Source organism: Saccopteryx bilineata, chromosome 2 (assembly GCF_036850765.1).
Source record: "Saccopteryx bilineata isolate mSacBil1 chromosome 2, mSacBil1_pri_phased_curated, whole genome shotgun sequence".
NCBI classification, from domain to species: Eukaryota; Metazoa; Chordata; class Mammalia; order Chiroptera; family Emballonuridae; genus Saccopteryx; species Saccopteryx bilineata.
In genome coordinates this window covers 288,689,839-288,703,704 of record NC_089491.1, presented here as the reverse complement: position 1 = coordinate 288,703,704, position 13,866 = coordinate 288,689,839, and the positions used below count along the sequence as shown (strand labels likewise).

Genomic DNA, 13,866 nt, shown 5'->3' with positions numbered 1-13,866 from the left:
GACCTTTTCAGAGGGAAGTTTCTTAAGTCAAAACTATTTTCATAATAATATTAAGGTATTATTTGTCTTTTTTCACTCATTCTTTTATGAGTGTGTCCAGTGCAATTTCCCTAAGGCTTCACAACATCTGATACCCCAACAGACTGAATGCAGAAGCAGATATGAGGATCCAGATGTCTTCTATTAAGCTAGACATTAAAAATATTTGAGAAATGTCAATGTCTCTCTTTTCATTAAGTATTTTTTGTTTTCATTAAAAAATGATTATTGCCCTGGCTGGTTGGCTCAGCGGTAGAGCATCGGCCTAGCGTGCGGAGGACCCGGGTTCGATTCCCGGCCAGGGCACACAGGAGAAGCGCCCATTTGCTTCTCCACCCCTCCGCCGCGCTTTCCTCTCTGTCTCTCTCTTCCCCTCCCGCAGCCAAGGCTCCATTGGAGCAAAGATGGCCCGGACGCTGGGGATGGCTCTGTGGCCTCTGCCTCAGGCGCTAGAGTGGCTCTGGTCGCAATATGGCGACGCCCAGGATGGGCAGAGCATCGCCCCATGGTGGGCGTGCCGGGTGGATTCCGGTCGGGCACATGCGGGAGTCTGTCTGACTGTCTCTCCCCGTTTCCAGCTTCAGAAAAATGAAAAAAAAAAAAAAAAAGATTATTTGTGGCCCTGGCCGGTTGGCTCAGCGGTAGAGCGTCGGCCTGGTGTGCGGGGGCCCCGGGTTCGATTCTCAGCCAGGGCACATAAGAGAAGCGCTCATTTGCTTCTCCACCCCGACCCCCTCCTTCCTCTCTGTCTCTCTCTTCCCCTCCCGCAGCCAAGGCTCCATCGAAGCAAAGATGGCCCGGGTGCTGGGGATGGCTCCTTGGCCTCTACCCCAGGCGCTAGAGTGGCTCTGGTCGCGGCAGAGCATCGCCCCCTGGTGGGCAGAACATCGCCCCTGGTAGGTGTGCCGGGTGGATCCTGGTCAGGCGCATGCGGGAGTCTGTCTGACTGTCCCCATTTCCAGCCTCAGGAAAAAAAAAAAAAAAAGATTATTTGTTAATCTGTTATGTGTTTACTGTTATTTTAAGTAAATTAATAAATGATTAAAATTCCTAATACAGTAAATAACAATACATATAGCCCACATAAACAAAATCTCTTTGAGTTTTCAGTAACACAAGGGTATAAAGTGGTCCTGATACCAAAAAGTTTGAGAAATGCTGACCTATACCTATGTCATATACACAAATAAGATACAAGATGACATACTCAATTCACAATTATCTTCTAACAGCCATTTTTCCTTTCACATTTACGAACATGCAAGTCATATAGACTCATTCAATGCAATTATTTATTGGGCTCCTACTATGTGCTAGGGATAAAAGATTAAAGAAATGACTTCATTCTGCCTCACAGAGACAATTTCCCCTACCTTTGCTACTTTTTCAGTTATCTCTTCTCTATCAGTCCCTATGTGACAACCATTTGTGCCTGAAAGGTTAAGAAAAGACAACCCTGCAATAGTTGTACAAACTAGTCTCATTACAGAACGGACAAATTTAGTAGGTAGCAGGCTAGGAAAAGTGGAAAACATTCCAGCTCTAAGCCAGATCTATTATATGGTTCCAAGTAAACTATAAATAACCTACACTCCCATAATATAATATACAAATACAAATGACCTGAGGATTTAACTTCATCTCTCTTTACATATAAAATACAAACGTTGGCCAGGATAGCTCAGTTGGTAAGTGTCATCCTGATACACCAAGGTTACGAGTTTGATCTCCAGTCAAGGAACACACAAGAATCAACCGGTGAATGCATAAACAAGTAGAAAAACAAATTGATGTTTCTCTATATATACCTCTCTTTTATCTCTAGCCCTCTGTCTCTTTCTCTCTTCCCTCCCCTCTAAAATCAAGTTTAAAAAATATTTAAAATACAAACCTCAACAACTATATACTTTTACAAATACTTGATTGAACTACATAATTCAGGAATCCAGAAGAAACTATGTAATATTTGGTATTAGTTTGGCTGCTGGGGTAGAGGAGCCATGGTGAGGATCACAAAGAACACAACTTCCCCACTGATGTGAAAGGAGTCTTTTACTTGAGAACAGAAGGCCAAAAAATAATAAAAAAAATAACAAACACAAACACACTAAAAATAGAAGCCTATATTTTTCATTTTGTTTTAATTAAACACTATCTAGTTATCCTGAGTATTTACTCTTCTAAATTAATTCCAAGGAATATATCCCCATAAAGGAGTCTTACAGTTTGCAAGTCAGGATTATTTTTTGCCCTAAAGTGTAAAACCTTCACTACAAAACTTCCCTGATACAGAAGAAACTGTTAACACTGGGTAACTCCAAGGGGAGAGAGTGAAGGTCCAGGATAGGAAGCCAACTTTCCAGTGGATATGTTTTCCAATTTTTTAAAAGTAGGTGCACTTATCATTTTTTTAGGGAAAAGAAAAAAAAGGGAAAAATATATAATTTTGAAAAGTTTCCTTCCAGTCAATAACTTAGCTAATTTAGAGGCTGTTAAGGAAACAAAGACACCTACTCCTTCTTTCACTGGAAACCTTTCCTGACTTGACACAGTGCAATTGCTCCCACCTTGTGAATCCACAGCTCTTTTGTTTTTCCTGCTACCCACCCACATACTATTATTTACATATCTGTCTCTTCTGGGGGGCTATGGGGATGATGTCTTATTCCTCTCCATAGCCCTAGTCCATGCACAGTACCCAGCACAGACTGGGGGCTCCAGAGCTATCTGCTGAATGATGACGAGCTCAGCGATATGTCTCAGAATCCAATTCTTTTTTTTTTTTTTTTTTTTTTTTTTTTTTTTTTGTATTTTTCTGAAGTTGGAAATGGGGAGGCAGTCAGACAGACTCCAGCATGCGCCCAACTGGGATTCACCTGGCACGCCCACCAGGGGGCGTTGCTCTGTTGCAACCAGAGCCATTCCAGCGCCTGAGGCAGAGGCCACAGAGCCATCCCCAGCGCCAGGGCCATCTTTGCTCCTATGGAGCCTTGGCTGCAGGAGGGGAAGAGAGAGACAGAGAGGAAGGAGGGGGGAGGGGTGGAGAAGCAGATGGGCGCCTCTCCTGTGTGCCCTGGCTGGGAATGGAACCCGGGACTTCTGCACGCCAGGCCGACCCACCAGGGCCAGAATCCAATTCTTAAATGCAAACAGGCGCGCGCGCGCGCACACACACACACACACACATACACACAGGGGTATTACATATAATATGAAGATGTTAACCACTCCTAAGCAGAAAAATTCTTTCTTTTATGGTAATGTAAAATAAATAAATAAATGTGTACATATGCATTTTATATTTTAAAACAAGCCCAAAACTAAAAAGAAATTGTTCATATAATATTTTTACTATTAACTTGCAGCAAGTGCTATTACTTATAAATGATTTTAAATGTAAGTTTTTTTTTAAGATTTTAATTATTGATTTTTGGAGAGAGGAGAGAAAGAGAGAGAGAAGAGGGTGTGGAGGAACAAGAAGCATCAACCCATAGTAGCTGCTTCTCTTATGTGCCCTGACCAGGCAAACTCGGGTTTCAAACCAGCAACCTCAGCATTCCAGGTTGATGCTTTATCCACTGCACCACCACAGGTCAGGCTCAATGTCGTTTTTAAAAGGAAGAGAAGCCTGGCCTGTGGTGGCACAGTGAATAGAGCATCAATCTAGGACACTGAAGTTGCCAGTTTGAAACCCTTGGCTTACCCAGTCAAGGCACATATGACAAGCAACCCACAGTTTAAAAATGGTTAAAAAATAAATAAAATATAAAGGAAAAGATACCACAATTCCATAAACAGCTTTACAAGTCCACTTAGAACAACAGTGAAAAATTTAAGTGGTTAACTTTTTAAAAATCACCAAAACCCAAACTTATCATAGCTAAGTCAGATTCTTCTGTTAGAAAAAATATCCTTCTATTTGTAAAAAGATCTCCTTACATCACTATTTCTCTACAGCATCTAAAACAATTCATCATACAAAAACGTGTATCTACACAAGTTTTCAGAGATACATCTATTGTATAAGTATAGTCCAGCTTTATAACAAATCAGAGAACAAAGCATATAAAAGCTAAAGTCAGGGTCATCTAGATTCATGTTTTTCAAATTCTACTTTTGTTCTATTTTATGTATAGATATATATGAATATTATGTCTCCACGGAAAATGTATTTCTTACTGTGGGTCTCCTGCCAAAGGAGTTCCAGAGGTTCCCAAGCTTTTCTCAGCTCACAGGACCCTAGCACTCAGTAAGTTTTTGTTTTTTGTTTGCTTGTTTGTTTTTTACAGATACAGAGAGAGAGTCAGAGAGAGGGATAGATAGGGACAGACAGACAGGAACAGAGAGAGATGAGAAGCATCAATTATTAGTTTTCCATTGCAACACCTTAGTTGTTCACTGATTGCTTTCTCATATGTGCCTTGACCTTGGGCCTTCAGCAGACCGAGTAACCCTTTGCTCAAGCCAGCGACCTTGGGTCCAAGCTGGTGAGCTTTTGCTCAAACCAGATGAGCCTGCGCTCAAGCTGACAACCTCGGGGACTCGAACCTGGGTCCTCCACATCCCAGTTTGACACTCTTTCCACTGTGCCACTGCCTGGTCAGGCTCAGTAAGTTTTTCATGGTGGCGCTAGGCCCAAGGAATATCTAACAATTTCATTTATTAAGTAGTTGTTAGGTCCACACAACTAAGTATATATGTCCTAACAACTTTGAAAAATACATATAAGTTGGAAGAAACATTTTATTACTAATAACAATTATTTACTAATGTAATGTGTGCATCTAACAGACATTACACAACTTCTCAAACCTTGAAATCACTTTGGACACTATCACTTTCACTGACTATTTCACCATGATTTTTGCACAGTACTTGCTTTTTATCACAGCAAATCCCCCAAAATCTAGCCCTTTTTTTTATTGATTTTAGAGATAGAGAGAAGAAGAGAGAGAAACATCGGTTTGTTGTTTCACTCAGTTGTACATTCATTGGTTGCCTCTTATATGTGCCCTGGGTGGGGGTCAAACCCAAACCTTGGCATATCAGGACACTCCAACTAACTGGGCTACCCAGCCAGGGCAAAACCTTGGTTTTTGAAGACACTCTGTCATCCAAAGCAATGTAGCACAATTTCATGAGCACTATCTCCAACTAAACTTTTGAGCAGTGTCCCACAGATGTCAAATATTCCACAGATATCCCACAGCCATCACATATTACTATTTCCCTCAAAAATTTAAAAATACCCCACAGTGCCCATGTGAGTTCACTATGCTGCTCCTAGGTAACTTGGGAAACAGTTTGGGAACCTTGAGTTTAAAAATACTGATCTGTCCTGGCCGGATAGCTCAGTTGGTTGGAGCATCGTCCCAAGGTGCAGATGTTGCTGGTTTGATCCCCAGTCAGGGCACATGCAGGAGCAGCTCCATGTTTCCGTCTCTCTCTCTCTCCAAAATCAATACAATAAACATTTTTTAAAAATATACTGATCTGACCCTGGCTGGGTAACTCAGTTGGTTAGAGCATTACCCCATACACCAAGGTTGTAAGTTCAATGCCTATCCAAGAGTCAACCAATGAATGCATAAATAAGTGGAAAACAAACAGTGTTTCTCTCTCTCTCTCCCTCCCCCCTTCCTCTTTTTCTCTTTAAATAAATAAATTTTAAAAATAAATTAAATAAAATTAAAATTAAAAATATATACTGATCTACCCTACATGCTACTTTGTAAGTTCCAAAATGAAGTTTAAGGTCATAAAGCTAGTAGAAATATAACTACATTAGGGATTTGAAACAGAATCTAATCATGTGCTATTCTCAGTTGATGAAATCTGTCGCTCTCTCAAAAACTACAATCTTCAAAATACATTTATATGACTGTATAAGAAAAGAAAAATTAGCCCTGGCCGGTTGGCTCAGCGGTAGAGCGTCGGCCTAGCGTGCGGAGGACCCGGGTTCGATTCCCGGCCAGGGCACACAGGAGAAGCGCCCATTTGCTTCTCCACCCCTCCGCCACGCTTTCCTCTCTGTCTCTCTCTTCCCCTCCCGCAGCCAAGGCTCCATTGGAGCAAAGATGGCCCGGGCGCTGGGGATGGCTCTGTGGCCTCTTCCTCAGGCGCTAGAGTGGCTCTGGTCGCAACATGGCGACGCCCAGGATGGGCAGAGCGTCGCCCCTGGTGGGCGTGCCGGGTGGATCCCGGGTGGATCCCGGTCGGGCGCATGCGGGAGTCTGTCTGACTGTCTCTCCCTGTTTCCAGCTTCAGAAAAGTGAAAAAAAAAATAAAAATAATAAAAATAAAAAAAAAAGAAAAATTCGACTTCAATATTTTCTTTTTCAGAAGTTTTTTAAAATTGATTTATTTATTCATTTTTAGAGAGGAAGAGAGAGAGAGCTTCGAAGAGGGGAGGAGCAGGAAGCATCAACTCCCATATACACCTTACCCAGCAAGCCCAGGGTTTCGAACCAGCGATCTCACCGTTCCAGGTCAACGCTTTACCACTGCGCCACCACAGGTCAGGTTAAAAGCTTTCAAATATAAAAGTGAGACATATGAAAAATAATACAAAAGTATTGAGAGTATAAAAAGGAGTCATCCATTCCTCCAGGGATAACACAGCTAATAGCTTAACATCTATCCTTACAGACCTTTTCCTATGCACATACAAACCAAAAGAACAAACTACATTTCTTTGCCTCTGTGTGTGTGTGTGTGTTCTTACAAAATTGAATCATATTCCACAGTGTAGTGCAACTTTTCCCCCCTCAATATTACATATTGAACATTTTTCCGAGTCAGTACATAATAGTAGATGTAAACACTCATGTAGTGTGCTGCTTACTATGCTTACCTAAGGTTTAAATATTAACTTATTTTTCATAACAGACCTGCAGGAGAAAACTATAATTATATTTGCTTTATAGATGAATTTAAGTAACTTCCTAAGGGTCGCAGCTTATAAATGATGGGTTTAGGATCTAAACCCAGAAAGTCTGCTACATGGTCACTATGCTCAAGGGTACATTCAGCTACTTCTTGGAAATGGAAATATCCCTCACAATGTTAACAAGTGCATAGTACCTCACACCATAAATATACTATAATATTAACTAGTCCCCCACCAGAAGACATTTAGAACACTCTCTTGTTATTTATAAATGTTACTGACATTTATTAATAATAATGCTAAAATGAACATCCTTATAGATTTGTTCTTGTGCTCTTGTATTAAAATTTCTGGCCTGATCCGTGGTGGCGCAGTGGATAAAGTGTCAACCTGGAACCCTGAGGTCGCTCATTCAAAACCCTGGGCTTGTCTGGTCAAGGCACATATGGGAGTTGATGCTTCCTGCTCCTTCCCCTTCTCTCTCTCACTCTCTATCTCTACCCCCCCCTCCTCTCTAAAATGAATAGTCTTAAAAAAATTTTTTTAATAAAATGACAATTAAAAACAAATTAAAAAAAATTCTGTAAGATAAACTATATGTGAAGTGACTTTATCAAAAGAGCACATTTTTAGTTGTAAGTTTAATAGGTAATGCCAAATGTCCTTCCAGAACATTGTTTCAGTTGTACCAATCTATAGTCCAATGACAGAAGAGAGGGTTGAAACTCACTAAGTTAGGAAATATTTTTGATTCCTGAAAAGAGAGGCCTGTTTCGAGTTTTTAATTAATATTGATATAGAATAGATTGCCTGGTTGTTCACAATTATCCTCTCATTTGATAATTATCTGACACATTAAACAAATACAGACTTAGTAGCTATATGGTGAATTTTTCATTGTTATGAAACCAACTATGGGTGAGATATTTCTCTCACATAATGCTATGTTTACTTATGTATAAAACATGGGAATTGGACTAACTGGACATTAAGATTTAAAACTCCTCCCAATACTGTAATTAAGAAGTGACAAAGTTATCACAAGCCTATAATTATAATACTAGTATAACAGGCAGGGTCTTAAAGCATCTAATTTATTTAAATTACACTAACTATTGCCAGAACATCTAGGCAAATCATTAAAATAGTCAATAAAGTTTTCAGGATCCACCTGTGGCTTATGTTCAGTGGCTTTTTTCTTTTTCTTTTTTAGAGAGAAAGACTGAAAGAGAGAAAGAGAGGGGCAGATAGACAGGAAGGAAGCATCAACTTGTCCTTGTGGCACATTAGTGGTTCACTGATTGCTTCTCATACGTGCCTTGACCGGAGGGCTCCAGTGACCCCTTGCTCAAGCCAGTGCCCTTGGGCTTCAAGCCAGCAACCTCTGGGCTCAAACCAGCAACCATGGGGTCATGTCTATGATCCCATGCTTAAGCCAGTGACCTCGCACTCAAGCTAGTGAGCCCACGCTCAAGCCAGGGTCCTCAGTTTCAAACTTGGGTCCTCCACATCCCGGTCCAGTGCTCTATCCACTGCACCACTGACAGGTCAGGCTGATTATTTAGTTTTTTGAAAACTATTTGTGACACTAGAAATTATTTGATATGGTGTAAAAAGTCAATAATGGTAATTATTTTGGGAGTGCCCTTCTAGTTCCTAGATAAGATGCTGCTCGATTCATGAATTGCTTAACAAAGTCAATTAGATCTTTAAATATATATATATATTATTTTACAACTTGCCCTACCCTGCAAAAATAGCAATCCCAAGTATAGATGGCCAGTTGATTTTCTAAATCATCACTTTTCTTCAATCAGTAAGATGTTACTAGTTTTCAGTTATGTTACTGACCATGTAGCTCGAATATTTATTTTACATAACCAAGAATATTAATGTCTGAAGTGACAAATATAACAGGAGTATCCAAACAAAATGAGAGACAACAAATTAACTACAATCTCTTAGGAACATTGTTCAAGCAAAAAGTACATTTAGAAATAAAGCAATATATTATCAGAATTCATGACTTGCTAACGTTAACAAAATGCTATAGTAATACTAATGTTTTTAAAGACCTGACAATCCTCAACATCAGGAGCAAGTGGTATGACAAAAACACAAACAAAATTTTTTTTCAGATTTAAAAATAACCAATACTAGAAGTATCTATATTAATAGTCAATTTTAAATAAAACTAATTCTATAATGTTAGATTTACTGTGATTATTTTGCAACATATACAAGTATTGGATCACTATGATGTATACCTGAAACATGATATAGATCAATTATACCTCAATAAAAAAATAAATGAAAATAAAACTAAATCTAGATCATCTGCAGAAATAAGAGCAGCATTCACATAAATAAATGAACCTCACTGTGTGTCAATTTCCACAACTACAAAATAAGGATGATATTTACAAACCTACTTCACAAAATTGCTATGAAGACTAAATAAAGCCTGACCAGGCGGTGGCGCAGTGGATACAGTGTCGGACTGGGATGCGGAGGACCCAGGTTTGAGACCCTGAGGTCACCAGCTTGAGCGTGGGCTCATCTGGTTTGAGCAAAGCTCACCAGCTTGGACCCAAGGTCGCTGGCTTGAGCAAAGGGTTACTCGGTCTGCTGTAGCCCCACAGTCAAGGCACATATGAGAAAGCAATCAATGAACAACTAAGATGTCGCAACAAAAAACTAATGATTGATGCTCTCATCTTTCTCTGTTCCTGTCTGTCTGTCCCTATCTATCCCTCTCTGTGACTCTCTGTCTCTGTAAATAAATAAATAAATAAATAAATAAATAAATAAATAAATAAAATAATGTATGTAGAACCACACCAAAAAATGAAGTCAGTTATTTGCGACAGCAGCTTCTTTTTTGTTCCCACTATAACAAAGCAATTTAGTAAACAAAATTGGTTAGATAGGGACTTCATTGCCTTTCTTCTGTCCATGATATGGCAGGTGTATTATAATACAGGCAAAAGATTGGCAATCAGTGGTATTAGAAAAAAAATTTTAAACTTCCTACTTCATAAATTATCCCACAGGAGGTTGGGTGTTCAAGCATTAAAGCTCTTACATAACACTACACAGCACTATGTCTCAGAGAATCAGAGAAATTCTTTCACACATGTACAGAATTGTTTACATATAACTCACCATTATTATAAAGTTCTGCAATGACTATGAAAGGGTAAGAAAGATACACATGTATTCATCCACACATACAATGTATTCTAACTTGATGTTTGTTTTCTGATTAAAGTATCTTAAATCCAGGGCAATGAGGGTTCAATGGTTGCTTTACTTTATTACACTGGAGTTTGTCGATTTGACACACCGCAACAATTACACACACACCCAAGAGTCTGAGTCAACTTCTAGCACAGGTCTTACAACCAATTCTCCAAAGTCACAATCTCATGTTATTTAGTAGAACATTGCCTTATTTAAAAACAAAATTTTAAACTAAGACATTTTTAAAGTGAAGAGCAGCTTTCAGTGTTTTATCATTGCTTCTACAAACCTTTTTCAGTTTGCTACTAGATTTGCCCACGATAGCCTTTCCTTTATGAAACCCTTAAAGTACAGGGAAGGAGGAGGTACTATTAACATGGCAACCTGACCATTAACGACTTTTCCAAATCCAAAACAAGGATCAGCATCAAAACAAAACAATCAGGTACAGGGATACTGACACTATTCCTAACAACCTATTTTCTCCAAAAGAAGGATTTGCTACGACCCTAAAGCCGCATTAAAACCTATACCTGTGTGTAACTTCCTATCTGAAAACTAAAAATCCAGCCAAATTCCAACCCACATTTGTAACATTAGCTACATATTTTTTAGTATGTTGGACTACATTTAAAAAGAGGACGGGGGTCGGTGGAATGACAACTTTCAGAGCGTCAAGATCTTTAAAATTTCTCTTAAATCAATTGTTAATAAATCAGAAGACGACATTCAGCAGCTGCTAGCCTGGAGCAGAAGATCGAAGTTTTCCCTATACGTACTTGAAAATGTTTATCCCTACCAAAAAGGAACAGAAACTAGTCATCCTTGCCACTGGAGCCAGTTCCCCGGAATTTCCCAAAATACGCCTGATCTCTAAATGAAGACGACACCTCGGAGCCCAAAGGTGAGAGGTACCTTACAGCTTCAGCGGCAGAGGGGAGGGGCGGGGGGCGCGCACTGGCAGGTAAGGCAGGGAAGCCCGTCCTTCGGCAGGCACCGGTGGGACTTGAAACCCAGGTCTCTAGATGGCTCTCCCGGCAAAGCCTCAGGACCCAGGGAGGCTCACCGAGGGGGCCGCCAGGCTGGGCTAGGGACCCCGCGCCCCGCCCCGCTTCTCTCGCCGCCACCAGGAACCCGGGACCGCGGACAGAGGCAGCGGAGGCTGAGCGAGCGTCCGCGGTCCCAGCCAGGTCCTCCCGCAGCTCACCTGAGAGTGTCGCCTCCGCCCTCGGCTCCCACGGTGCATCCCGCGGGGCCTGGCGGAGGGTGCAGTGACGCCGCCCCGACCGGCCCCAGGGCTGCCCGGCCTGGCCTCCCCGCTCCAGGGACGCACCGGGTGCCCGCCTCGCACCGGCTCCGGGGAGCCGCGGGTCTGCAGAGAAGGAAGGAGAGGCGGAAAGGCTGCCTCCCCTCCCCCACAGCAAGCCAGCCCCTGAGCTGCAGCTCTCTGCAGTTTCCTCTGGCGCAGGTCTGGCCCCGCTCCCCCGCCCGGGAGTCACTTCGGCAGCGGGGGCCCAGTCGCCATTACAGCCCAACAACTGACACGGAGGAGGAGCGGCGCCGGCAGCAGTGGCGGCGGCGGAGGCGGCAGCGGCGCGAGGCAGGGCGGGAGCAGTAGGGGGCCCGGGCAAACCTCGCGAGAACTGTCCCGAGACGGCTCCGCAGGAATGCAACCTTCGGTTAGGGCCATGTTGAATGTGGCCAAAAGGTTAAGACGACAGAAAGCGAGGAGAGGAACCTTGAGGGCGCCATGTTTGGTGTGGCGAAGTTTGAGCCTTGCTGGACTCGGGAGGAGCCGGAGTAGATCCGCAGCGGAGAGCTCCCCCCACCCTCTTTCCTCTGACTCTAGTTGGGCCTCCTGGTTGCCTGTTTCATCCTCGGCCGAAAAAACAAGCTGGGACGTTTGACAAGGTTGAGCTTCTCAGGAGTTTACGATGTCTCACCAATTGTCCAAATAAGTCTTCTTCACCCCAGTTTCAGAGCAATCGCAGCTCGGCGGCTGCTGCGGTTACCCACTGCTGTCACTGGCCGTCTGATTCGCGAGGGCTACAGTTCTGTTCAGCAAGCATTCTGTCTAATGGCTTAAGACTTCAGAGCAAGTCGAACAGAGATCCCTCCTGAGGGGTGTTGGCATTGATATAACTCCACTTTGAGACACTCTGCGATCAACATCTCTTCTAATATCTTTATTCTCTGTCCCCAGTTTCCGCGTGGTGAATTCTATCATCTGTCAAAATTTAGCTTAAATGACAGCTCTGCTGCAAATCATTGCGCCTTCCGCTAGGTGTTCACTGCACACAAGGTCCCCACCCATCACTTTCCTCCACCTTCGGAAGTCCAACATCTGTTTACCTAGAGACTGTTGCTCATTTTTAAGTATTTTGAGGATTTTTAAGTACCTTCTCTATATATATACCCCAACAGGGCCTCGCACAGTAACTAGGACATTGTAGGTGCTCAATAAATGCTTGTTGAGCAGATCATATCAATAAAAGTGAGAGGTGGTTAACTGCCCCCGTTTTTGGAGAGCCTATAGCTACACCTGAATAAGAGCTAAGTGGACACACAAAAATGCTGCACTTGTATGTACTGTGTTTCCAGGTAGCTGGGCTGGAGGGAAGAACAAGAAATGGGGTATCCCAATGGTGCAAGTGATAGTAACAAAAGCAACGTAAGAAAAAAGTTATTTAGGTTTTCCTGTGTTATTTTACTGAACTTATACAACCACCTTGTTAAGTATTATACTCACTTAAAAAAAGGGAAACCTCGAGATTGCCCAATATTATACCCTCAGTAAAAGGCAGATATAAAAATTGAGGTTTCTCTTACTCCAAAGCCCATTTATAATTTTCCACCCCCATGATATCTCCTGGGCAACAGAGAAAACGCCACAAGTTCCTGTCATACCTGGGGAGCAATGCTACACTCATGTCAGCCTATATACAATTTCCAACTCTTACACCTTGCACCAATCCCTGCCCTCTCCCACACCTCCCAAATACCTCAAAGATGTCAACCTCTCTCCTTTTCAACATCCCATATGTCTTATTATTTATACCCTACAGATTGGCTCTTGAATATATTAAGTTTTGTCATACTTGCTCATAGTTTCATGAAAGTGATTCATCTCTGGAACAAGATTGAAAGCTCCGCCTGGCCTGTGGTGGCTCAGTGGATAAAAGCATCAACCCTGGATGGTGAGGTCACTGTTTCAAAACTCTGGGTTTTCCCAGTCAAGGCACATACAAGAAGCAACTACTATGAATTGATGCTCTCGGCTCCTCCTCCCACCCCTTCTCTCTCTTTAAAAAAAAAAAAAGATTGGAAACTTCATTAAAAAGAGTTTTGTCACTTTTCCACTGTACTAGGCACATGATAGGTATTCAAGGTTCCCTTTTTTCTTCTACTTCTTAGTAGACACCAAAATTGGATTTCTCTATGCTTTATAGTGCACTCTCAACTTCCTTTATATAACAGGTTGTTGGCCCAAACTCCAGACTAAACTCTCTAATTGTCTGTTACCCACCTTTATATAGATACATAAGTCACCAGCACCTCCAGCTCCCAAAGTAGGTCTATCCGTTCCCTCTCCTTAACCCACAAAGCTAGTTTCTCCTCCTGCCCTGTTATTCTGTTAATGGCGATTGCAGAAAACCCTTCAGAGAATTGAGAGGCTCAAAAGTTTGGAAATATTA

General features: G+C 42.0%; 2 protein-coding genes across 12 annotated transcripts in view; one reads left to right on the top strand and one right to left on the bottom strand.

Annotated features, from left to right (window-relative positions):
* The window catches only part of CEP350 (centrosomal protein 350), a 127,901-nt gene extending 115,516 nt beyond the window's left edge, over window positions 1–12,385 (bottom strand). For 6 of the 11 annotated variants that reach the window (XM_066261261.1, XM_066261264.1, XM_066261260.1 and 3 more), the window contains exon 1: window positions 11,379–12,385. The gene's annotated coding sequence lies outside the window, so the exon portion shown is untranslated. Of the gene's footprint in view, window positions 1–11,086; window positions 11,357–11,378 lie in introns of those variants that run through there. The other 5 variants (XM_066261268.1, XM_066261269.1, XM_066261263.1 and 2 more) reach the window with 2 other exon arrangements.
* Window positions 11,049–11,789, top strand: LOC136322531 (putative uncharacterized protein FLJ46214). Its single transcript, XM_066254490.1, has one exon. It carries the CDS (start codon window positions 11,049–11,051, stop codon window positions 11,787–11,789), a length of 741 nt encoding a protein of 246 aa, XP_066110587.1.
* Window positions 12,386–13,866: the final 1,481 nt, after the last annotated feature.